The 26,946-nt window shown below is 44.3% G+C and overlaps 1 protein-coding gene across 6 annotated transcripts in view; it reads right to left on the reverse strand.

The window, feature by feature from the left end:
• KHDRBS3 (KH RNA binding domain containing, signal transduction associated 3) overlaps positions 1 to 26,946 on the reverse strand; it is a 189,004-nt gene that overhangs the window by 23,507 nt on the left and 138,551 nt on the right. For 5 of the 6 annotated variants that reach the window (XR_008292829.1, XR_008292828.1, XM_027063848.2 and 2 more), the window contains exon 7: positions 19,462 to 19,544. Coding sequence is in view for 4 of the 6 variants with exons in the window: in XM_027063848.2 (XP_026919649.2) it covers positions 19,462 to 19,544 (83 nt within the window). In the remaining 2 variants the exon portion in view is untranslated. Of the gene's footprint in view, positions 1 to 15,177; positions 15,397 to 19,461; positions 19,545 to 26,946 lie in introns of those variants that run through there. The other variant, XM_027063849.2, reaches the window with a different exon arrangement.

Raw genomic sequence — 26,946 nt, forward strand, 5'->3', positions numbered from 1 at the left:
TTCATTCAGTCGTGGAGTCAAGGTTTAAAGAAACAAAACGAATTCACGACCTTCGTAAAGCTTGTATTATAGTGGGAGGGACAGGCCGTACACAGTTCATGTATCAACACGGCGAGAATCAGAAGAGCAGGAAGGCAGAAAGGCCTGGAATCAAGATGGTATTTCACAGCCTACCCAGAGAACCCCCGCTACCAGAGTGTCCTGTGAGGCCATGAAGCAGGTGCAGGCACCACCCGCGGGAACACGTCCCAGGCAGGGGGACGGTCACGTGAGGGATGTGGGCTCACTCTTGGCACATCTGGGGGCCCGAAGGGCAGTGTGGGGGGAGCAACGGTCGGGGAGGAGCCTCTGGCAGATCGCACAGAGCCAGAGAGGCCACGGGAAGCCTTCGGTTTCTGTTTTAGATCTCGAGGGAGAGGGAAAGTTACCGGCAGTTTCCCCGGGGTTAGGGAAAACCAGCACTGCCACTGACGGAGTTGGGGCAGGTGCCATCCGGAGGTGAGCCCCGGGCACGCCGGGTCTGACAGGCCTCTGGGAAGGGATATCTACAGGTCAGGAGACAGAGCCGCACCGGGCACATAAATCCGGTCATGGCCACATAAAAGGTACTGAAAACCCTGAGCTCACGAGATCACTTAGGGACTCGGCACACGTGGAGGGAGCACACGTTCTGGATAAAAAGGTTCACTGGATTTTGAATCCTGTCCTTGCTTTCGGAAGCAGTGTAACCTCAGGCAGGCGGCTTACTCTTTTTGTGTTTCAGCTTCTAGGAGCGTCTCAGAACTAAGAGGTGCTCAATAAAGACACTGAACGAAGGAGTCACCGAGCCGTCTGGCTTGCGGCTTCTCGGGAAGGGGAAGGGACAGCGGCTGGGTCTGCGAGGGGAGGGAGGGAATGGATGAGTAATCCCGACACGAGTTCATGTGCACCAAACACCAGCCTGCCCCTTCGTCAGTGACCAGTAAACGTGACCTGATTCTTAACCCTACTGTTGTAAGTACGTTTGCAAAGTCTTGTTTCAGATGTAACAATTACTTTGTCAGACGCAAAGATTTTAACCGGTAACGTAGGTTGGCCACAGAATCAGACGCACACAGAGCTTGTCGTTTAAGGCTGATCCCCCGCCCCCCACACTCTCTGCTGTGGGGTACTTCTAAATTTGCCCTCACCATAAAGGAACTTGCAGGTACTCTGCTGAGTCAGAGGGAAGAAAGCCACCTTGAGAGGTCACGTGGCCCATCCCCTGCCTTCAGGCCAAATTGTCTTAATCATCCGAGAGAAAGGGTTCTCTCTCCACTTCCGAAGACTTCCAGAAACGAAGCCTGAATGACTTGCCACAGTAAGGCGCTTGAACAGGCCTGGCAGAAGATACTTGTTTTATATTTAACCTTAATCTCTCGGGAGCCGCTCAGAATCCTTTTTTCTTTTACTCTGTTCTCCACAGGGCTGGGGAGTACCACCTTCTGGGCAAGACGACGACTCAGGCAGGCGGGGGGCGGGGGGGGGGAGCAATGAGGGAGCCCGTGGCCTGGAAGTTCCTGGCAAGCCTGACTGAAGGAGGACCTATTTCAACCGCTACTGCCCGATGCTGGTTTTGGGCAGCCAGACGTGCAAAGCTTTAACGTAACAGTAATAACAGACCACACTTACCAAATGCCTACTGTGAGCCATATACTGTTCTAGGTACTCCCCACGCCCTCCACACACACACTTCATCTTTATTTCTTTCTTTAAATGTCTATTTATTTTGAGAGAGAGAGCAGGGGGGACAGAGAGAGGAAGAGAGGGAGAAACCCAGGCAGGCTCTACCCTGTCAGCACAGACCCTGATGCAGGGCTCAATCCCACGAACCAGGAGATCATGAACTGAGCCACCCAGGCGCCCCTCCTTTAAGACTCCTTGTGAGCCCGAGGGGAGAGGTGCCAGTGACAAGGGATCAATCCCCACAACTCCCTTTCTCAGCCACTTCTGCAGGTGACGCAGAAGCAGTAACTCTTGCGGTGAAGCTTCTGGGAAGTATGCTAACAGAAGGCTGACCCAGCCAGGCGGTGCAGCGCTCTCTGCCTCCTCCTTTCTGCCTGAACCCTGCCTGGATGGCTGGAACCACAACAGCCATCTGGAGACGGGGAGGAGCCTCAGGAGACAGGGCGGGGAAAAAAGGAAGGAAGAGGCCTGGTTTCTTAGTAACTACGGAAGACTTGTGCTCAAAGTCTGCAGCTGCTGGTATTCTTACATGAAAGAAAATAAACCTCTCATTTGTTTGAATTTATGGGTAATCCAGATCTCATCCCCGTCCTAAAAGACAGAGCACTGTGTTCTGAAATGAGGGATGTTGAGCGTCTCTTTAGTTTTCTGATGCAGACATATGCAACTGTGCTTTCTTATTTGAACAGAAAACTGTTTTCTTTTCTTCTTCCTATCAAAAGCTGCTTAAAAGGTTGCAGATGGTTCTCCATAATTAAAAAAAAAAAAAGATGAATTTTGATTAGATTCCAAGAAAAAGGAAAGAAGAAAAAGAAAAGAATTTGTTTACAGAGTGTCTTCAGTTCACACGGGGCCTTTTTTCTTCCTCCAACACACCTGAGTCGTGCACGCAAACAAGTCACAATGACGCTCAGCGTGTTTCACGGCAACACCACTGACGCTGAGGCTGTGCTAACGTTACTTTCCTTAGACGCTCATCGTTTCATCTTTAAGCAGGCTCCTCATCTTATTGTAATCATTCTGGAAGGCAGCATGTAATTAATAGTTAAGACCTAGGCTCTGGAGGTGGACAAGCAAAAAGCCTAGCATCCGGAGCCAGGCTCCAGCATTTACTGTGTCAACTCAGGCAAAGTTGATCCGATTTTCTCCCCTGGAGAAGGGTTTTGAAACTCAGTCTTTCCTGAGATGTTGTGAGGTTTATATAAGACAATGTGGTACATACACACCTCAAGCTCTTGTTTAAGGACAGTTGTCATTACTGTTATCGAAACAGAGGTTCTTTCTAAGCGAGAAGTATTTTTCTCAAGAGTTCTTAGTTTGGTGTTACATAACCTTTTTCTCCTTAGCAAGAGAGTCGGGAGCTCACCCTCAGTGACACAAAGCTAACGACAACAAAAAAACAATAGTTTCCTTCTATTTGCAGAGTACTCTGCAATTTTGTAGCCTCATTTAACTTTCCAGAAGGTGGGCACTGTTTTGTCCATTCACTTTATTCATTAAATATAAGGTTTCATAAGCTTCCTGTTGGCTTGCTCACATCTACACAACACGTGACAGCTGGGGATCCAAAGTTTGGTCTCTTGACTCAAGCTTCAGTATTTGTCCTATAGCTGTTAACTGCAACGATGAATTAATTTGTCAGAAACATTAATGTTTAGAACTAAGATCTCTTATGATGAAATACAAGATCAGTTGTTTATAACATTTTTTCTGGCAAAAGAGGATTTAAAAATTGTTATCAATTACATATATCATCACTAGACATCCCAAGAAATTTTTTTTAACATTTATTTATTTTCAGAGAGAAAGAGAGGCAGAGAGAGAGAGAGAGAGAGAGAGAGAGAGAGAGAGAGAGAGAGGAGATCCCAAGCAGGCTCTGCACAGCCTCATGTGGGGCCCGATCTCATGAACTGTGAAATCATGGATTGGGCCTAAATCAAGAGTTGACCACTTAACCAACTGAGCCACCCAGGTTGCCCCTGGACATCCCAAGAAGTTTGGACGAGAATTCTCTATCTGAAGCATCAAGACTGCGTGTTGGAATGTGATGGAACGTAACTGTCACCACAGACTGGAGTGTGGCGGCGGGGGGGGGGGGGCCCTGCGAGGGCAGAGTCAGGATGAGTCCCCAAGTGACAAGGAGGTTGGGAAAGTTGCTGAGAATTAATTTCAAAAGAATGGTTTATGTACATACACGTCCAAAAAATAAAAAAAGGGTATTTTGGACAGGGAACAAAAACGAGGGCTGGGTTTATCAGCCTATTTCCATGCATCTCTGTGAAGCCCCAAGACCGAGTACGGCTTGTGCCAAGGCACATAATCGTTCAGTACTGGTTCCTCTGGCTCTTTCCATTGCATTCAAAATGGTCTATCCACATTTTATGAGCAGTTTACAGTATTTCATGGGACCGTTTGTTAATGCAGTTGTTCACGGTATCTTGAGTTTGTTTTTTCAGCGAGGGCGTCCACCTGCTACACAGAGGTGTCTTTTGGAAAAGATTTCTGGTAGATCCATCTGACAGTGGGATAATCAAAGCCATTATCTATTACTTTTAAAGAAAGCTGACTGTGATCAGCAGTATCTATGCATGTGAAATATTATGTATAGGAGAGTGGAAGGAACTTCATTTGACTTTCTGTGGGCTCGTCAGCATCCCTGTGAGACAACGTTGGACTAGCAAATGGTTTTCAGTATTCCTGAAGAATCTGGCAGACAGTAACTGGCATCAGTGTGCATATCAGATTATTCAGTCTCACTCTTTCAAATATGTAGAACGGAGATAATTTCAAGTACGCTCCCCACAGCAATTGTATGTAAATTCAAATCCAACATTAGGAAATTAAAATAGGAATGTCTACTCTGTTTTAAAATTGCTAATGTGGAGTTAAATTCTACCTCCCCATATTTAGTCAATAAGTATTTACTGAGCATTTTCTATGTTTTAGGCACTGTGCTAGGCACTGGGGGTATGGCAGCAAAAAAACTTAAAGAAGGCAGACACTGATCAGAGAATTACTTCAAGATAAAATTGCAGTTATGAAGGAAAACTGTCTAACAGTATGAGAAGCTATAATTACAGTACATTTGAAAAAAAAAAAAAAACCTCATTCTGCTGCAGTATGGGGAAACGACAGGAAAGGGGTTGTTGCAAGTGGAGGTGGGGCATTCGAACAGCAAGTCTGGTATTCTAGAAGCAAGCAAGACGACATGACCCTGGACCAGCATGGTGGTGGTGGGTGTGGAGAGCATATTGGTCTGTAAGAACCGAAAAATCGTGTAAACTCCAGGAGCCTGGAATTCGGGTCCACCACAACCTGGCCTCCACCGATCTTTCTCTGGACACTCCGCGCACCCCCCGGGGGCGCCGTAGGCATCAGCCTCACCTTGGACTAGTTATTACCAGCATGCTCCAAGTCGTGACCTTCACGGGACCACTGCACCTGTTTGCTCCCTTCTCCCGCTGCTGGTTTGCCTGGTAAGACGGCCATCATCAGTGGCCGTTAAGTAGATGGCTACTAAACTGACAGCTTTGTAGGAAGTACTTTTTAAAAGTTTTCTTAGAGTTTTCACCCACGCTACGGCAGCTACCATGATTTCGTCCATTCCCGCTGCTGGACAACATTCCACTGAGGACGTTACAGTTTATTCCTCTGTTGGAAGGGCGTCTGGGCCGTTTCCAGGCTCGGCTTCAAAAATAATGTTACTTTGAACACTGTTACATAAAGCTTTTTCTAGATACATATTCTTATTTCTCTGGGATAAAATTATCAGGAGTAGAATTACTGGTTTATAGGGTAGATAGATGTTCAACATCTTTATTGTTCATTTATTTATTTTAAAAAAATATTTATTTTTGAGAGAGAGCGTGCAAGCGGTGAAGGGGCACAGAGAGAGAGAGAGAGAGAGAGACTGGATCAGAAGGAGACTCTGCCCTGACAGCGGTGAGCCTGATGCGAGGCTTGACCTCACCAACCATAAGATCATGACCCGAGCCCAAGTCTGATGTTCAACCGAGACACCCAGATGTCCCTATGTTCAACATTTTTGAAGAAACGGCCAAACATCTCATAGTTGTGCTATTTTACACATGTATGAGTTCCAGTTGCCCTGTAACTGTGCCCACACTTGGTGCTGTCCGTGATTTTCGTGTTAGCCGCTCAAGGGGTGGGCAGGGGGGAGGGCACGTGCAGTGGCGCCCCACTGGGGTTGTAACTTGCATTTGCACCTCCTGGACGACCAATGACTGAGCACTTCTGCATATTCTTCGTGGCCATCTGAACATACACTTTTGTGACACTTCTGGTCTAGGTTGTTGCCTATCATAAAAACTGGATTATGTTTTTCTTATTGAGTTTCACAGTTTCTTTATAGAGTTCAGATAAAAGTCCTTTGTCAGATAGATGTGTTGCAAAGATGTTTTCCCTGACAGTGGCTTGTCTATTTTTTTAATGACGTCCTCTGATTAGGAGATGTTTGAAATTTTGATAGAGTCAAATTTCTAAATCTTTTCTTCATTTCTATTTTTTCAGTATTTTTTCCTATAAGTTTTATAAATTTAACTCCACCCTGAAGTCATGAACCATCTCAGATTACCATTTGTAAACGGAGTGAGTGAGGGGTGGGAGGGGGCAGCGGGGGGGGGGGGGAATCAAATCTATCCCTGCTACTCAAATACCTAATTGTTACAGCATTACACTTACTGAAAAGACAATTCTTTACCCACCGAATTGCTCTGGTGCCCTCGAAAGCAGTTAAGTGTGGGGCCATTTCTGGACAGTCACTGGCCCGTTACCCACGCTTGCACAGTACCACGGAGTCTCCCTTACTCTGGTTTTGTAAGTCGGGAAGTCAGTGTTCCAAACGTGTTCTTCATCGTCAAGACTGCTTTGGCTACTCTAGGTCCTCTGAATTTAAATAAACAAATATACAAACCTACCTGTAGAGGTTCTGGACTGTACCGAATTTATAGATAATTTCGGGGAGAACCAACATCTTCATCAACATTGAGTTCTCCAGTACGAAAGCATGGGGCACGTGTCTCCATTTAGCTTCGTCTTCATTACTTCCTATAAGCAGTGTTTTACTAACCGTGGTCAGTATAGAGGTCTTGCACATTTTTTGCTAAAATTACCCCTAAGAATCCTCACACATCACTGGTGGAAATTTAAAATGGTGGAGCTGCTTTCAAAAAGCAGTTGGGCAGTTTCTTAAAAAGTCAACCATAAAATTACCACGGGACTCAGCAACTCTGCTCCTAGATATCTACTCGAGGGAAGTGAAAACACAAGCTCACACAGACTTGCACACCAGTGTGCACAGCAGTGCCATTCGTAAGAGCTAAGAAGTGAAAACAACCCCGTATGAATCACCTGGGCAATGTATACACAAAGTGGAGTCTACCCATAAATGGACCACCGTTCGGTAAGAAAAGAAGACGACAGATAAATGTTATAATGGGGGTGAACCTCAAAAACACAATGCCAAGTGAAAAATACTGATGTAGAAGAGCAGACAGTTTGAGTCTATCTATCTAACGTGCCTAGAAAAGGGAAATCTGTAAAGATAAAAATGATGCTGGTGGGGGCCTGGGGTTGGAGCTAGGAAAGGGATTCACCGTAACAGGGAGGAGGGAGTGGATGGCAATGAGAAAGACGTGCTCACATGGGATTATGGGGACGGGTGCGCAACTCTGCAAATTTACTAAAAGTAATTACATTTTTTAATTTCAATGGTGAATTGTACAGCATGTAAAATATGTGTCAATAAAGCTGTTTAAAAATGGTCCTATGTATTTTATGTTTTCCAATGCTACAGCACATGGTCTCTCTGGGGGACTGTCTTCCACTTGTTAATTGCTAGTGCATGGAAACACAGGACTTGTATACTGACTGCGTTACAATTGATAAACTAACTGATTCGTCTGAATAGCCTTTTCGTGGGTCCCTTAGGACTTGCAACCACCTGATCAAGTTATCAGTGAATAAAGACAGTCAACTTTTTCTTTTTCAGTCTGTATTCCTATCATTCCTTTTTACTCACCTTCCTGCACAGATCGGGCCTCTCAGCACAACACGAGTGCAAGCGGGGGCTCTCAAAGCTGCTGTGCCCCTAGCCTTGGCAGGAAAGCAGGGACTGTTTCAGTTAAGTCTGATGTCAGCTTGAGGGTGTGTATCTGTGTGTGTGTGTGTGTGTGTGTGTGTGTGTTCTGGCAGATATCTTTTATCAACTTGGGAAAAACTGCCCTGCATTTCCAGTTTGCCCACATCTCTGTTTGTTAAATTCTGTCAAACATCTTTCCCAAATTTGTGGAAACGATCACATGATTCTTCTCCATTACTTAGTTAATGTGGCGAATCACACTGATTGACTTTCACGTATGATAGAAATCTTGCGTTGCTGAGATAAACTCTACTTGGTTGTGGAAAGTAACCGAGTTTTGATGTGCTAATATATTTTGGTAAAAGAATTTTCAGTTATGATCATGAGGCTATCGATAGTCTCCCCTCCTCAAGATCCTTGACCATATCTGCAAAGTCAAAGTCCCTGCTGCCCCGTAAGGAAACATGGATCCTGGGGATTGGGATGTGGGCATTTTTGAGAGCCATTATCCTGCCAACCAAAGCTGCCACAGGCCAGGGAGTCAGTGAGTGTAGGCAACAGTCTCTTCCTGTAACTTCAGAGATTTAAGTCTGCAAGCCCCTTCCACCACACTGAGACAGAAGGATAGGAAGCCATTACAGCATGTTCTTGGACAGTGAAAACATTTTGTCCCAAATCATTCAAAAATATCTTATTCCAAAGGGAAATTTGAAGTTTTCTACCCAAAGAACTTAAAATTATAAGTTCAAAGGGCAGAACACGGCCCTTAAAGATGCCAGAATACATGAGATGGACCCCCAGGGATCTTTTCCACAGGCCTCTGCTCCTGCAGATGTCCCCGGGGCAAACTGTCACCTCGTTCAAGTCTTAGATCACCTCCTCCATGAAGCTAAGCATGACTGTCATATTTAGACATGAGTAGCACCAGATTTGAGCTCTATAAGGGCACAACCTTTATCCTTTTTGTTCACTGACACTTGTCAGGCATCTAGGAGAGTTCTTGGCACACAGTAGGTACTCAACAATCATTCGCTGAACGAAAGAATGGAAGACATTACAGAAATGCCAATAACTTATTTCTTTGGGAAACAAACATTTACTTAGCAACTAGCTGCCAGGCACTAGGAAGGTATAAATAATACCTCATTACATAATGCTTATTAGTCAAGAAGGGTAGTCCTCAACGTTGGCATCGTTGGCCCATCGAAGTTACCTGTAGAGTCTAAAAACTTCCAGATAGCTGTGCTACACCAAGACCCAGATTAAAAAAAAATAAACAGAAGACTGGTCGGGGCACCTGCTTTTTCTTTATTTACGGCTGTTATCAGGGATGCTCCTACACAGCCGGAGGAGGGAGGACTGCATGCATTTTCACAGGAGATGTTCAATGCTATCAGACTTCTTACTGTGTTTCCAGTAAAGGAACTTTTAAAACAGATGCTGACTTCTTGAATGTTATTAGTGTAACTGAAAACACAGGTAGGTCACTTGTCTGACCAGAATGCACTAGGTACTGAGAACAGAAAGATGAATACAAAGGGTTTCTCGAGGGCCTCTCTGTATAAAAAGCAGACAGAGTCTCAACAGTCTAGAAGGCACACTGGAGAGGAGGGGCAAGGAGAGCATTTTGAACACACAGAAGGTCGGCTTAGTGCGTAACAGGACATGGAAGGAAGGGGATGTGCCACGAAGACAGGGTCAGGGACACGTGCCGGATGAGAAAACCACTGATTCAAGGAGCCCGCTGCTCATGCAAGCGATGTGGCAAGGACTAAAATGTATAGAAAAGCAAATCATCCTGTTTGTGCCATTCTGGAAAAGTCTAAAAGAAATCACATCTAATTTTTATACAAATATGCCAAACAACCACAATGTCCTTAAAAGGTCTATGTAGGGAAAATAACTGAAGGAGCCATGAAGGAATTAAATTTACTCTCATAACTTACGCTCTGACACCTACTGAATGTGTGATCGAGCAAATTACCCACAAGCCGAGACTGAACAATTCAACGTAAGGTTGGACTGTATCGGTGGGTGACCTGAATGAGGCTACAGACAAAATCGGGGCCAAATCGAGAGAGTCCTTGCCACCGTGATGACTTCTAATGGATGGGATGGTCCTTCACTAATCCTTTAATCCATCCTATTTAACAGTCAGTTGCTAGCACGAACAATCTTGTTATATTGGTAACCGCCAAGGCTGAGCACCACGTCCCTCTTCAGAAATCTCTTCGCTTTTCAATTTGCCATACATGCTTTTCATCTCTCTGTAATCACATTTTCCTTGATCTTAAACTTCAAATAATCCAAGGGGTAACCGCTCTCCTGGAGAAGCACAAGCCTCCACCAGAGTTGAGTAACAGATGGTCCGTAACCATACTGTCTTTCCAAAATTCAAAAATTCTGAATCTCAGACTCTTAGCCCCAAGGATTTTTAGATAATTACAGTGATGACAGCTGATGATAGCATTTACAATGTGCCAGGAACTGTTCAAAGTGCTTTCCGTATACTTAAACTCATCAACTCTAGAAGAGTCCTTTAAGGTAGTTACTGTTAGCATCACCCGCGTTTTACGGACAAGGAACCTGAGCGTAGGTTAGGTCAGGTGGCCTCAGCTGCACTGTTGGCCGACACAGAGCTGTGACTCATATCCAGGAGCTAGCTCTCCATCCTCATGAACCAAGTCTTGACTCAGCCTTCCTTAAGGCACTGTTTTACTGGTGTCACTTCGGCCAAGGTGATACGTATAGGTTTTTTCCCACATCTAAAATGTCGTATCTCCTTCCCTGAACTCTGCCAGGAGCTGCTTATTCGCGTTAAAGTGCTGGTAAGCATACTTCCACTGTCAGACACTCACCGAAAAATAAGTTCAGACACTTACTGTGCAAATATGGAGTCAAAGGTTATGGACACTTAAGGTTCTTGATGAACACTTGTAAATTACTTTCCAAAAGGAACATGTCCCCCCGTGGTGACAAACAGAAGGGCAAATACAATCTGTACTATGTCTGAATTATTTCAGCCTCTCAAGTTGTGAGTCCGGTAAATGAGGTTTGACTAGATTCTGAGAAATTCAAGTGCCCTGACGTTCTCTATTATAAATCATTCTTCACAAGTAACTTCAAGCTCTCACCTCACGTCTGTGCCTCCAAACATTTTAGGACTCCAATCATCCAAATTAAATGATGCCTTCAATACTTTTCCGTCTCACAAATGGGCAATCAAAACGGCATGCATAATTTTATTCAGATTATTTGTTGGGATTTTACCGACTGGAGTCTTCCTCGGAAAAAGTCTGTGCAAGTTTCTAGATGCGGTAACCGAGCACTCCTAACAGCAGCCGGTGCACGGCAGACAGTACAGAAGAACGCTCCGACTGTCTGCGCTCACAGGCCACCTCTAGCTAGCACGTACTCTCCAGGAGCCTCAGGGAAGTTCCACGGCCTCCGTGCCGCAATTTCCTCATTTCTGTACAATGGGATGGTAACAGGGACCTACCGCCACCAGGCTGCGAAATGCACAATGTGTGGCGGCCAGTACGTGCCACGTGAGCGAGTTTACCGAACCTCTGCTCTGTACATCACGCCTGCCGTCCCAGCCAATCACCATCTTACGAGTCAAATACTGTCTTCGTTTGACGGATGAGAGAAGAAGACCGAACAAGTGACCAGGCCCAAACCACGCAGCAAGGGAAGCGATGGACGGAGCCGGGATTCAAATCCTGGTTTGCTTTGAACGGGGGTGTTATAGCCCCCCCACCCCCCCGTCTTTGAGACTAAATCATGCCACAATTTAACTAAATCATAGAGGATTTGTTAGGGAAAGCCTCCTACAAATCCACAAAAATACACTTTAAGGATGTGTGGGACAAGGCGGAAGGAAACACAGGGGGAGCCCCCGAGGAGATCGCAATTTTATAGCGAAGGTGTAAAGCTGGGGTTTGCTCACCAGCACGCCAACTTTTTGGAAACCCTGTCACATAGCCTACATTTATTTCAGCAGCGACGCTCCTGGCCTGTGCGCGGGCTCGCAGCATCTGTCGCGGCTCTGAATGGCTGATCATAAGCACCGTTTCAGCCTTCTCAACGCTATTAAGCAGATGGCAGCGCGACATCCAAATGATGTAGTACATCTCCCCGGTGGACTTTGTTTCCACATACTGCCATTATTTCGCAATTCCTCAGCGATAAATCTCGTGTATTCTCAAGAACACGAAAGAGTGCACTGACAGTGGCAGTTGATTTGCTACCACTAGCCTGTGTCCGCCCCTCGCCTATGTTTCCACGTGCTTGTAAAGATCGCCGTGAAGACGCCACGTGGAGTGGAGGGGAGTACAGGACTTGGGTGTTCTCCACACTTACAGGGCCAGGTTTTGCCACTTGTTGCCTTCAAGTTAAGCAAAAGAACACGGGCTCGAGCTTTCAGAGAGCTGCGTGGGAGGCCTGACTTGTCAACTAGATGACTGTGGTCAAGTTCACATTCCCTGAGTGCCAGTCTCCTTCTTTGTAAAAGTAAAGCCTGACGCTCCTCTGGAGGCTCTTGGGGATAAAACGAAACGGCGGGCACAAGAACACCTGGTACAGTAACAAATGCTTCCTAAGTATTTAATTGATACTTGATTTCTTCAATGTGTGCCGAATTAATGAAGCGGGAAGCTCTCCCCATTTTCTTTTTTGTTAATTCTAAGGAATTTCCTGTTGAAGCTATAAAACTCCTTGGCTTGCTTTTAGTGCAAAGTATCGAGAGTTCAGTAACTCAGAGGGAGACCTAAACACGGCCCTCGGGCTCACTGGCCACCCTTCCCATGGCAGCAGTGGCGCTCCCTCGCTGGCCATTCATTACCCAGGGAAACAAGTACTGACTGTGGTGTCGGCCACCCTGCGGCACCTCCGGACCTGTGGCAGGACGTCCGCCATCATGGGCACCACCCACCCACCTAGTGACCTAACATTACTTTCTATACAGACTTTGCTTCCGCTTTAATGTATCGTCATCGAATTACAGCGACATTCATAAAATCATGTGCCTGACATGACATGCTGATTATTTTCCCAGTAACTTTAAAATCATCAGACCTTTATCTAAAAAAAAAGGTCTGGCTGTGTGCCACCTGCAAGCGTGTTGCGAGACATTAATGATACGTGTACTACTCTTGGGAGAACATTCCTGTAACGGGAAGAGAAAGGACTGAAATCAATAGTCCCCAAATGGGTAACTCAGGTCACTTATTAAGTCTTTCTCTGGGTCTCAGTTTTCTCAAGACTAAAATGGGGATTATCCCATCCACCTTCTAAGGTTAAAGTGAACACAGAGGAGAAAGACCTCACACTCACACGGATGTGCCTTAGTGAAACCGATATTGTGCAGTGTGTGCCTTTGTGCTACTTTGTGATCACAGGAGGGATCAAATATTCCTTTGCGAATTTACAATTACGAGACACACCAACTACAACACTGTGATAGTCTTTAAAGCTCTTGACCTATTTTGGCCTCGCCAAGTTACCGTTTTGTGTGTGACCGCACCTGGCATCTACTCGCCCGGCAAACTCACCGAGTCTAAGGCAGTGTTATCAGCTACGGTCACCGTGCTGTGCAACGGCAAGTGTCAGTAGGGTTATAAATAAAACATCCGCTGAAGAACTAATCCCATCTAATTGAGAACGAAACGGATATATTTACAAAGGGTTTCCAAGAGTCAAAACTAGGACTTCTGTGAAGACTCCAGTCCTGTCAGAGCAGGGGCAGGCAGGTCCCTGAGGGCTGAGGCCATTTAACACCTGCTCTTTTTTACTCACCAGAGCTATTCGGGAGGTGTGTCCAAAGTCAATCAATAACCAGTTCTGAACCAGCGTGTAGTAGAACAATTCCAATACCATAAAGAACGGTTCCCATTTCTCTTCACAGTAACTGTCTTGACAGCTTGGTACTCATTAAATGTGTGGAGTTAGATAAACAATGCTTTGTTTTACACCACAACATCAGCACTACCAAGGTCATTACAAAAATCAATGGGGAAATGTAGCTGAACTACACCGAATTTTCTCTCACTCTGCAGGGAGTCTCATTTGTACTCTAATTTTAATACAAGGTATTTGAAAATTGGGAGAAAAAAATCCGAACTTGTAAAACCTCCTGAGAGAAACCGGTATTTGTGCAACAAAACAGCGTCCTAAAATGATTCCAGCTCATGAAGTTTAAACGTCATTACTGAAAGGGACCCCTTCCCACAGCAGGTAATAATACCCAATGGCCAGCCATAGAGGCCTGCTGTTTTGCTCTGTTGTGTTTTCAAGTGGGTTACGGCTGCTCAGTTTGCTAATCCGTTTACGGTAAATACCGACACTGGCCATGCCCTCCGCAAGGTCCCTCTCTTCTCACTCTCCCTGTAAATCATTTACTCACACACACTCTTTCCGGATTTGCTGGTGCCTTCCCTGTGTGAAATGAGAAGCCGAGTGATTTCGAACTGGGGAAGGAGAGCGGGTGTTTACTCAGCTCAACGGTGCTAACTGCCTCCCACACTTCCCCGGGTGCCTCCCACACTGCCCCAACTGCCTGGCACGCCGACTGCCCTGGGTGCCTCCCATAAGTTATTGTGTTTGACATGCCTCCCTCTCCATGGTTCCCAGAGACTGTGGGCTTTCCTGACTCATGCCACTTTCAGGCTGGCCGTCTAAAGAAGCAGCAAAGTTGCACACGTTACAAACTGAGGCTGAGAGAGGTCAAACATCTTGCCCAAAGCCACATAACCAGCAAATATTAACGTGGGGTCTAAATACAGGTAGACCAGTCTCTTAACCACCGTGGCCCGGATCTCCAAAAGTCTTCCGTATCACATCCGTATCAGGAGAACCATTTTTGATCTCGTAACTGTGACCGTTTACATGCACGTGTAGCACGTGTACCACAGTATTAAGAAGTTATGTTTCCACGCGACACAAAACATCGGAAGTTTACGAGGATGACCATGTGTTGGCCCTCTCTGTACCTGGTGTGTTGGTTTGCTTACCCCAGGGGTGCGCGCCCTCATCCAGAGACACCACGCTGTGCTGTCTCGGCAGAGACAGAGCAAGCCGCGGTCTTACTTAAGGCTGCATTATCTACAAGAAATTTGTAGTTTAAAGTTCGCTAGTAGCCTCGTTAAAAAGAACAAAAGGGGCGCCCAGCTGGCTCGGGAGGTCAAGGGCCATCTCACAGCTCGTGAGTTCAAGCCCTGCGTCGGGCTCTGTGCTCACAGCGTGGAACCTGTTCGGTATTCTCTCTCTCTCCCTCTCTCCCTGTCCCTCCCCCACCTACCACTCTTTCTTTCCAATTAATAAACATTTTAAAAAAGCTTAAAAAAAAGCTTTCTTAAAAAGAAACAGGTAAAATTAATTTTAGCAAGGTGTTTATTTCATCGTCTATCTCCTACGAAGTCTTCGGACGCTGCCGCGTGGCCTACACGCCCAGCACACCCACCGCGCCAGCCACACTGCAAGCACTCGGCGGGCACGTGTGCGAGCTGCCACGGTGGACAGTGCAGTCGAACCTGTGCTTGTGCTCTTTCTTCCACACCATGCGTCAAAGAACGTCTTCAGAACAGCTCTGCGATCTAAGAGGAGACCAACCAAGTAAAGAATTCGGCAGTAACACTGAACTATACGCACACGTGAGAGGACTACTGAAGTCCGAAGTTGATTTTACAGGACCTGAAGTGGCAAAGTCCAGGACCTTCAGACCACGGACCAAGTGTTCTGGGGCATTCTCTGTTAGTGAACACTAAGGCTGTGTGCTCCTTGAGAGGGGTGGCGGTGAATGCTATTTGCCGAAAGGAACTAACGTAAAATCGGAAAAATAAGGCCCCTAATTCCATCAGTCCGGTCCCACAATAATACGCAGCAGAAATGAAATTCTAGGTTTGAGAGAGGTAGTCCACGTCTGATAAGGCAATGCTTCCTGATCAGATGGGAGGCCTAATTCTTGGGGGATTCAAAAGCATCGCAATTCTTAGATTTTTGAAGACCGTTTATGGGACATACTGATTGGAATTAATTCCAGCCACTGAGATCAAAGCAGACTGGAAAGGCAATGCAACAAAGTACAAACAGAACGCTCTGGGGCCAAGGTGGGTTTGTACCACACTGCTCAGCCTTTCGAGTGTGGATGATGAGCCATTTAACCTCTCTGAACCTGTATGCAAGGGAATGGCAAGTTTAGACTTGAATTTTGCACTATTTCGGGGCACGCTGAGAGGGGACAGAGAATTGATGTGAAGCCCACGAAACAGTACCAAGCACAGAGTAAACACTCAAGTCGCTGAAGAGGGCGGTGGCAGCGATTTCCTTTTCTTTTCAAGTTTATTTATTTACTCTGAGAAAGGGGGCAGGGGCAGAGAGAGGGAGAGAAAAAGAATCGGTGGTGATTTCCTTGTTAGTACTCACTTTTTGGTCCTGGGGATGATTTGAACGTTTGGTATCCTAACTGGTTTATACCACATTTCTAATTCTGAGACATTCAGTGTTGTGCTTAAACCAAGTGTTACAGTATGTGCATACGATGGGCTGGACTGTGCCCCCACCCCAAATCGTATGTTGAAGCCCCACCCCCCAGTACCTCAGAATGGGAGCGTATTTGGAGATGGGGCCCTTAAAGAGGTGATTAAATTAAAATGAGGCTGTGCGTGGGTCCTCATCCAATCTGACTGGTGCCACTGGAAGAGAGGAAACATGGACATGCACAGAGACCAGAGATGCACATGCACAGAGAAAGACCCCGTGAGGACACAGCAAGAAGGCAGCCATGTGCACGTCAAGGGAAGAAGCCTCAGGAAAGACCAAATCCCCCAAGACCTTGACCTTGGGCTTCTAGCCTCTGTAACTGTGGGAAAATAAAATTCTATTGCCTCAGCCGCCGACACTGTGGTTATTTTGTTACGGTAACTCTAGCAAACTAATACAGTGCATAAAACCATCTTGTCAACCTCCGTCGTATAGCTGCTTAGTTTCCAGGAGTTTCCAGTAGAGCAGCTGCTTAGTCACACCCAGTAAGGCTGTGGGGGGGGGGGGGGGGGGTGGGGGGGGACACGACTGTGGGGGGGACAGCTGTTGGGGGGGCACATGGCGTGAGGGGACACGTGTAGGCAGGACCCAGGTTCAAAGTCTGCTCCTCTGCCGGTAAGCTGTGTGATCTTAGGCAAGCTGTCTAATTCTGATAAATCACAGTTTCCTTCTTCTTTGAAAGGACTGACGTTTATGTCACAGGTCATGAGGATTAGACGAACACTCAGAACACCTAACCAAGAGTGGCTTCTCAATTTGTCAACGTGTGCCACCCTCACACAATCCTCCATCCTCCTCCAGGTATGATGAGTTGCAACACTGCAAAGATCACTTCAAAGACGGCAGACGGGGGGCGCCTGGGTGGCGCAGTCGGTTAAGCATCCGACTTCAGCCAGGTCACGACCTCGCGGTCCGTGAGTTCGAGCCCCGTGTCGGGCTCTGGGCTGATGGCTCAGAGCCTGGAGCCTGTTTCCGATTCTGTGTCTCCCTCTCTCTCTGCCCCTCCCCCGTTCATGCTCTGTCTCTCTCTGTCCCAAAAATAAATAAACGTTGAAAAAAAAAATTAAAAAAAAAAAAAAAAAAAAAAAAGACGGCAGACGGGGGGGTTGTCAGGCAAGATGCCTCTTTAAGTGAGTCTTCCCTGACATTTAAAGGCCTCACGATGTACCAGCCTCTTAACTGGTCCCTGCCTCGAGGCTTTCCCACCTGTCAGTCCAGCCCCTCCATGGCCGTGGAATGACTCTCTGAATCCAAGTCGAAACTCACCGCGCCTCGCGTGTAACTCTCTGGGGCTCCGGGCCACCTGCTGCCCGTGGCACCGAGTCTCAGCACGCGCAGGGGGGAGAGTGCGGCCGCTCCTCCCCCCACCTCCCTGCCGCGCCTCACACCTTCTAGCTCTGCCCATGAACTGGAGTTGCAGATGGCACGTGCTGCCCCCACCGGGCCCCGCTCTTCCAGCTCGGTGAAATGCCCTTCCCTGTCTGTACCCTGGTGACTCCCACTCACCCTTCCCTTTCTCAGTGAAAGGTCCTCAGGGTTCTCAACCAGACTTTAGCGCTGCCTTCTTCGGGAAATCCCGAAGTGTTCCTCAGACCTCTCATAACGATTACCGTGTTACATTACTCTTAAGTATTTTTTTTTTTTTCCTTCTGGCCTGTGAGCTTTTCAAAGGGTCTTTGCCTCCATAATCTTTGTACCCCAAGCATCGAGCATCCCCGACGCACACGGACATTCAACAAATTTTGGCTACATAAATGACCAAAGGGATGAACACTCGTGATCCATCATATTAACAATGCTATCACTCTAACATTAAGACTCCGAGCTCCCTAGGTCGAGGCTCACGTTCCGGATTGCTCCTTTACTTCTCTGAGCCCTCAGTTCGCCATTTGTAAGACAGATACGTCAGCTCCTGCTGTAACCATTCAGACTCAACGAGACACAAGTAAGAGGTTTACACTCCACAGGGGATTTCTGGCAAATGGCTTCATCTTGTGCTCTGTGCTCCTTTTCTTCATCTATATAGTGAGAACGGTGCCCCATACTTGATACAGTTGCCGGGACACTTAAATGAGATACTATGTGACGTCGTGGCTAGCATCTACCAGTGCCGGTCCCCCCAGGCTGTGCCAACACCCTCAAGGATACCAGTGTGAGGTTTCCACTCACAGAGACCAAGACCAAGGTGGGAGTCCAAGACTGAAGGGTCTCAACTGTTACAAGTTATAGGAGAAAAAAAATGTGACCTGAGCCTGAAAGGAAAAAGAATTTTATATCCTTGTCAACCTGTTACTCACGAGTAACAGCAGCTGCCTGTTCAAAGTTGCCTGGTGCCACGTGAGCTCAGAAGTGGTTTATACTTCATCAAAACAACCACGCAATTTGTATTTTTTTATGCTTCATAAAGCCGCTATTTTGTTTTGTACATGTGTCCATCATTGTCCCCCACTTAGAATTTTAAACATAAAGCAAGAGGTTTCTAGGCATTTAGGAAAACATTCTGAACAGAATAAACACTGATTTCATATATCAATGAACATCAAGGTATATTATCACAAGAGGTAACTATAAAGCTCTGTTTTGCCTCTGATAACACTTACTTATTTCTGGGTAAATACTTCTTTAGAAAATGAAGCGGAGCTAACTCATTATTCACAAATATGACTTTGAAGTTGTTAGAAAACAGGATCACTGCTGCTGAGAAACGGAAACCTTCTCGGAATGCCAAGCTAAACTTCTGGGGCTTTCCTCCTCAGGCACTGACAACGTAGGGTATTTCCACATTGTTCATATGATTTGGGGCACTTGAAGAGCCACAGACTTTGAAGACATTGTTTTTCCTTAGAATGCACTGAACACTGAGTTAAAACTTTAGAGTAAATAAAACTTCAATTTTTATTTTTCAAGCTTCATTGCTTTAACACTACAATAAGTTCTGGAGGGGTGATGCATGCTAGTTGCTAAGACGGAGAGGGCCTCTCCAATTAAAACAAACAAGAAACAAAGCAAGCCAAGTCAAATTACCCTCATTGTCTGATCACCATCCGGTTCCCAGAGTGCATAAACGTGGAAGGGCACAAGTGTCTGTTAACAGGGTCCAGTCAGAGATGGTCTCTTACCTTTGGGCAGGGGTGCTATAGCTGTTATCATAGGAATCATAACTCTGTTCGTCATAAGCAGTGCCATAACCATCATCATAGTCCTACAATAAAACAGGAGAAGTATAAAAAAGTTCAGAAAAGTTTCTGGACAAAAAGAACCACTCTGCTTTTAGTGACTCTTTATTAATTCAGCTAACATTTAACTCCACATCTAATTATAGTGTAAAGAAAAATATTAAGAGTGACATCAGTGAAAATGACAAGAACTTCCAAAAATTCTCTCTGTAAAAGCAAAAAGAAACTGGCAAAAATTGTTAGAATCAACAGTTTCAAAACTCTGGAAATTAACAAAAGGTTTGCAGAGATCTAAGGAGCATTTATTTTTAAAAATTTGGCTGAACCTTGGTAGGAGCAGTGAGCTCTGTGATGTTTTAATGAGCCCTATTCCCACCCTTCACTCCCTGCTCTGCAGGAGCCTTGAAAACCCACAGCCTTGACCACAGTGGACTCCAGCAGGCTGAGGGCCACTGCAGGAGGAGAACAGGGAGGGGCTCTTTCAACCTCATTCCCTGAGGACTGCATTTGACCTGGCTTGGACTCATCCAGTGCAAAAAGCCTTTTCCCTGAGGGTATTTAAGGAAAATAAATAGAGGCAATTACATAAGATTTCAGCTACTTGAGGTGGATGGAGCAAACAACAGTCTAATCAAAAGCCACCTAGAAAAGGGCCAGGATGAGATATCCATTCTCCCTTTGAAAAGCTCTGACATACTCCTGGGAATCTAGAAGGCTACATAGCTGCACAGTGCCATGTACAGGCCCAGGAAAGACCTGGGAGGACCCTAGGCTCTCTCCTCAGGATGACCCTGCGGTTCTCACAAGAAGGAAAGGCAAGGTCAAGGAAAGAGTTAGTTGTAAACCAACTGGCTGAGTTTTAAAGACCTGTTATCCCAACCTGCTTGGTACTCAGTCTCCAGGCATTCAATAAAATCGCCGTCCGATCATTAGCCGACCACTAAGGTAACAGATAGGAAACACTTCAGTGATAACACATAATAAATATAAACTTTACAAAATGAGTTTGGAAAAGTCACTAAATAAAAAAAGGCAAACAGAAAATACTGGGAGGAAGGAGAATTTGATTTCCATAGCTGACACACTAAATGTCCAGTCTTAGTAAAAAAGATTAGGTGATATGAAAAGGAACACAAAAGTATGGTTCATACAACGAGAAAAAAGTAATCACCAGAAATGGTCCCTGAGGAAGACGAGACACTGGACTTACTAGACAAAGACTTTAAATCAGTTATTTTAAATATATTTTAAAAACTAAAGGATACTCTGTGTCTACAGAACTAAAGGATAATAACAATGCCTCACTAAATATAGATATAAAAATAGTAAAGAATCCAAAGTAATTCTTGAGTGGCAAAGTATAACTGGAAGGGAAAATTCACCAGAGAGGTTCAACAGCAGATATAACCATGCAGAAGACAGAGTAAGTAAACCTGAAGGTAGATCCATTGAGATTATCCATTCTGAGGAAGAAGATACAAAAGGATAAGGAAAAGTGAACAGGGTCCCAGAGACCCGTGAAACACCATCAAACAGGAACATATGCATAATGAGATACCCAGAAGGAGAGGAAAATAAGAAGCAAAAAGATTAGAAAGAGAAATAATGGCTAAACACTTGCCAAATTTGATAAAAAACCTTATCTACACAACCAAGAAGCTCAAAACACTGATAGTAAGGTAAGCTCAAAGAGACCCACACCTAGAACCATCATCAAAATGTTGAAAGACAAAGACAAAGAGAAGATCTTAAAGCAGCAAGACAGAAGCCGCTCATCATGTGAAAGAGAGTATCAATAATATCAAAAGCTGATTTCTCAAGAAAAACCATGGAGGCCAGAAGACAATGGGATTCCACTTTTCAAGTACTAGAAGCAAGAGACTGTCAACTAAGAATTCTATAACCAGCAGAACTATCCTTCAAAAACGGAAAAATTTGGGGCTCCTGGGTGGCTCAGTTGGTTAAGCGTTCAACTTCAGCTCAGGTCACGATCTCGCGGTTCGTGGGTTGGAGCCCCGCATCGGACTCTGTGCTGACAACTCAGAGCCTGGAGCCTGCTTTGGATTCTGTGTCTCCCTCTCTCTCTGCCCCTCCCTCTCTCTCTCTCTCAAAAATAAATAAAACGTTAAAAATTTTTTTTTAAATGGAAAAATTAATATATTCTCGGGTAAGCAAAAACAGAATTCAACAGCAGACATGTTCTACACAAAAGAGTAAAAGAAGTCTTTAATGTAAAGTGAGAAGTCATTAGATAGTAACTTGAGTTCACATGAAAAAATAAGTAACACTGATACAGAGAGCTACTTAGGGAAATACAAAACTATAGATGTGTTTTTGTAGTAACTTTTTTTTTCTCCTATTTGATTTAAAAACCAAGTGAATGAAGAACTAATTATAATTGTGTTGATGGACACACGATGTATGGAAGCTGCAATCTTCATGACAGTGACAATACAAAGGTGGGCAGGTGAGGACGGAGCTAAAGAGAAGCAAAGTTTTTGTGTCCTGTTAAAATTACGTTGGTATAATTCTGAGAAAGACTGATATAAATTAGAAAATAAATTGTAATCTGCAGGGCAGGCTAAGAAAATAATTTAAAAAAAAACATAAAAAGTAGAAAAAGAAATGGTAATGGGGTAAAGTGATACAATAAACAAATACCTAACAACAAAAGGGGAGAGTAAGGTACCAAAAAGACGTAAGACATAGGGTAAATCAAAAAAGCAAAGTGAGAGATGTAAATCCTACCTTATCAGTAATTACACTAAATGTAAATGGATTAAACTAAGTGGAATAAATTAAAAGGCAGAAAATGGCATTCTGCTTAAAAAGAAAGATCCAACCATATGCTGTCTACGAGAGACACACTTTTAGATTCAAAGATAAAAATAAATTGAAAAGGAGGAAAGAAGATATACCATACTGTGGAAATACGAATCAAAAGAGAACTACCGTAGCTGCACTAATATCAGACAAAACAGACTTTAAGACAAAAACTGTTACCAGAGAAAAAGGACATTTACTTATAATGATAAAAGAGTCAAGTCTCTATCAAGGTGATAATTCGAAAAATGTATGCAAATATATACACACATAAGTAATAATAGAGCTCAAAGTACATGAAGTAAAACATGACAGAATTACCAGGAGAAATAGACAATTTAACCATAATAATTGGGAACTTCAATATCACACTCTCCATAATAAAAATAATGCCTGAAAAAAGGATCAAAGAAGAAATAGAAGGTTTGAACAATACAAATCAATTATACCTAACAGACAATTATAGAACTAACATACATCTATAGAACACTCTACCCAGTAAGGGTAAAATGCACATTCTTTTTCATTACATAGGGAACATTCCAGAGGAGAGACCCTACATTTCCCCAATTCAAAATTTACTACAAAGCTAAGTAATCACAGCAGTGAGGTACTGGTAGAGACAAAGATCAACAGAATGAGACTGAGAGCACAGAAATAAAATCCTCACGTCTATGGTCAATTCATTTCCAACAGGGTGCCAAGACAACTGAATGGTGAATAGTACAGTCTTTTCAGTATATGGTGTGAGAACAAATATCCGCATGCAAATGAATGAAGCTGGACTGTTACCTCACACCATATACAAAAATTAATGCAAAATGCAACATGCATCTAAGTATACAAGATAAAACTACAAAACTCTTAGAAGAAAACATAGATGTAGATCTTTGTGATTTTGGACCAGTCATTAGTTTCTTAGATATGCCAGCAAAAGCACAAACAACCGAAGAAAATATAGATAATAGATACCTAACAGATAATATAGATATATCTAAATAGAAAACATAGACCATCAAAATTAAAAACTTATGCATCAAAGGATGCTATCAAGAAAATGAAAAGACTATCCATGGGACAGGAGAAAAATATTTCCAAATCACATATCTGATTATGGTCTAATATTCAGAATATAAAAAGAGCTCTTATAACTCAACAATAAAAAGAAAACCCAGCAAGGGCAAAAGCCATCTTCCTAGTTCTATGGAGACAGACTTCAAACTGAGGACATTCTGCAGATAAAATAACAAGCACACAATGGTTATTTTAAAAGCACTGTGGAATTCAAAAAGGTCTAGAGAAATGGTCATTTTGTAAGATAAAATTGGATATATTACAATGACATCTATGTCCATGAACGTGTGAATCCTACCCTAAAATTGATTACTAAGTTTCTGGTGTTAGTCAATTACATAATGACTTTGGACTCCATTGGTATTTATTTAATATTTAAATGAGCCTGAAAATAACATCTAAGTATTTTGGAACATCGGTATTATCAATGCTAATCAATTTAACGATCACCACCACCGGATCTGTGGAAGCAGAGAAATGTGGCCAAGGGGTAAGAGAAAGGACCTGGAGTTAGATGGGCTTCCATAATTTACTATCGATGATTTTACTCAGGCTCATTCACATCTCGGAATCTGTTTCTTTACCTGTCACCTGTGAATCCCTTAAGTATTTTGAAAGGATGAGAAATTATACATACACATATATGTACATATTCCAGCAAAATGCCTGACCTATATTAAGAACTTTATGAAGGATAGCATATAATTAACTATTTTACTAAAGCATTACTCATGGAGACCTCTGTCCTGTATTTCTAAAATTACACAACAGAGGAAGAACACCAGAAGCCACTGTATGAGAGGGTATGAGCCAAACAATTGATTTTAAAGTGATTACCTTAGTTATTCTCTCTTCATAAGCATCTATTAAATACTAAACCTCGATTTACTTGGCTTAGGAAAACATAAATATCTAAATAGGAAGTTATATTATAATGTGTTCCATCTTGTGACATGAGTATCAATACTAAGAGATCGTACTGTCTTTGCAGGAATAAGGCATATACATTTTCTACATGATCACGTAATTTTTTAATATTTTTTCACAAAGGAGGAACTTAATATTTGTTGAACAGCTATGTGTCCGGTACTTCTCACAGAAGATAGAACAGAATATTCTACAGGGGCAGAGGAAGAATAAAAGTGAAGGACAGTTAGCACGCAATATACAAACCATCGTGTTCCCCATAATGCCTAAAGGCGGATTAGTAATTTGGTGATCTTCCAAAGACCAATGCAAGAAGGAGAAAGCTATCAGACAAGATACAGACAAAACAAAAACAAAATTGATATGATTTTAATAATGAGGTAAGTCGTATGAGGCAGGTATTACTGATAATTCTGGTGAGTTAATCAATTAAAAGAAGCCGGTGTTCCTAATGGAAAGAGTAAGATTTTTAATTTTTTTAACGTTTGTTTACTTTTGAGAGAAAGAGACACAGTGTGAGCGGGACAGGGGCAGAGTGAGAGGGAGACACAGAATCCAAAGCAGGCCCCAGGCTCTGAGCTGGCAGCACAGAGCGTGCTGCGGGGCTTGACCTCACTAGCGGTGAGATCATGACCTGAGCTCAAGTCAGACGATTAACCAACTGAGCCACCCACGCGCCCCAGGAGTATTATTGTTAAATTAAAAACCCAAACCTTCGGGCGCCTGGGTGGCGCAGTCGGTTAAGCGTCCGGCTTCAGCCAGGTCACGATCTCACGGTCCATGAGTTCGAGCCCCGCGTCAGGCTCTGGGCTGATGGCTTGGAGCCTGGAGCCTGTTTCCGATTCTGTGTCTCCCTCTCTCTCTGCCCCTCCCCCGTTCATGCTCTGTCTCTCTCTGTCCCAAAAATAAATAAACGTTGAAAAAAAAAATTAAAAAACAAAACAAAACAAAAAAAAACAACCCAAACCTCCACTTGGCGCCTACCCTGTTCCTGGCACTCTGTCAGCACCATGAACTGAAAAGGAGCGCCACTGTCTAGTGAGTACTCTGGCATGAGGTGGCGCGAGAGAGGGGACAGGCCACTAAAGAGATACTGACAATGCAACGTGTCAAATGCCGTGGCAAAGGCGAGGTGGCGCTGTGCACTGAGGTGGCACAGAACTGCCCAGCGGGGAGCGGGAAGGGACAGGGAAAACTGTCAGAAATGCCAACGCCAGCATTTAGTTTCAAAAGCAGGGGAAAGCAAAAGTCCTGGAAACATGCACGAAAAATAAGAATTCGGCAGAATGGACAGCAGGTGCAGAACAGTGGAGGTACAGACACCTGAGAACCTTCCTCGTCCAGGAAAGCCAACGGCTTGTTGTGGGTACACTGCAGGATGCCGGTGGAAGAATGGAGAGCAAGGAAACAGAGAATCCCATGAAGCGGTGAGTGAATGGCCCAGTCACGGTGCGTGGGTTGGGGTTCTGAGTGACATGATCCACCTTATGGTTTAGAACTCGTTCTCGGGTACCGGGGTGGGGGAATGGAACGGCAAGGGTGGATCTGGAGGGCTTGTTGCCTAGGTCACTGCACTGGGCAGTTTGGCAATGTGGAGCTCACGGTTTCGTCAGTAATTTGGTCGTAGCTCGGGAAGAATATGGCTTCGCCAAGTTAGGAATTCTACTTCTAAGCTTATTTAAAGAATCGAGATTGTAAGTGACTGGAACTTTCTTCAAAAACGAAAATGTGAAGTGCTATACTACACTTTTAGCCTTACAGACTCATTCCTTGTTCAATTATTCCATCAGATATTACAATGCTAGAAATTTATTTGAATTTTCAAATGGTTTAGGTCATTGAATTAATTGACTTTCATGTTTTTACACTGAAGATTTTAAAAGATTAAATTTGCAGTCCTCACATGATTTCTTTCATGATGATTTCACAGGTGGATTTGGCCAGAGGGACCCACTTCCGCTCTCTATTCAATGGACAACACTTGAAAGCTGTGGGAAGTGTGAAGGAGAATGTGACAGGAGAGAAGGAGGAAAAGCTGAGAGTAGGTACAAATACATTCGGACGTTTCCAGGAGGGGGTAGAGGGGATTCTTGGGGATCATCTGCCACCTTGCTGCAGGCAACAGATGAAGTCACTGGCAGACAACAACTGGGGGGCTTAATCGGAAAGGACTCTGTGTTGGTTGCCATAATGAGGAAAGGCAGGGCGGGGGGATGGGTAAGAGTCCCTTAACATTAGGCTTCTTTGTCTGAGGACTGATCTGGGGGTCAGCAGCCCCCCTTTTTTCTGAATGCTCTTACTGTTTCCAACTACTTGTTGCTTGTTTTCTTACTCATATCGTTTGAATATTAAGAAATTCCTCTTGGGGGGGGGGGGCCAAGATGGCAGAACAGCATGGAAGCTTTTTGTGTGTCTCGCGTCCATGAAATACAGCCAGACCAACACTAAACCATCCCACACACCTGGAAGAAGTTCCTCTTTAGATTTTTCTGAGGCCAAGGCAGGAATTTTAAGAAACAGTGAATGCGGTGTCTGTTACAAGTTAACATGCGATCGGGTAGAACCATAAATCTAGTATAGAGGGGATACACGGATTTAGTTCAA

Source organism: Acinonyx jubatus, chromosome F2, assembly GCF_027475565.1.
Source record: "Acinonyx jubatus isolate Ajub_Pintada_27869175 chromosome F2, VMU_Ajub_asm_v1.0, whole genome shotgun sequence".
Taxonomy (NCBI): domain Eukaryota; kingdom Metazoa; phylum Chordata; class Mammalia; order Carnivora; family Felidae; genus Acinonyx; species Acinonyx jubatus.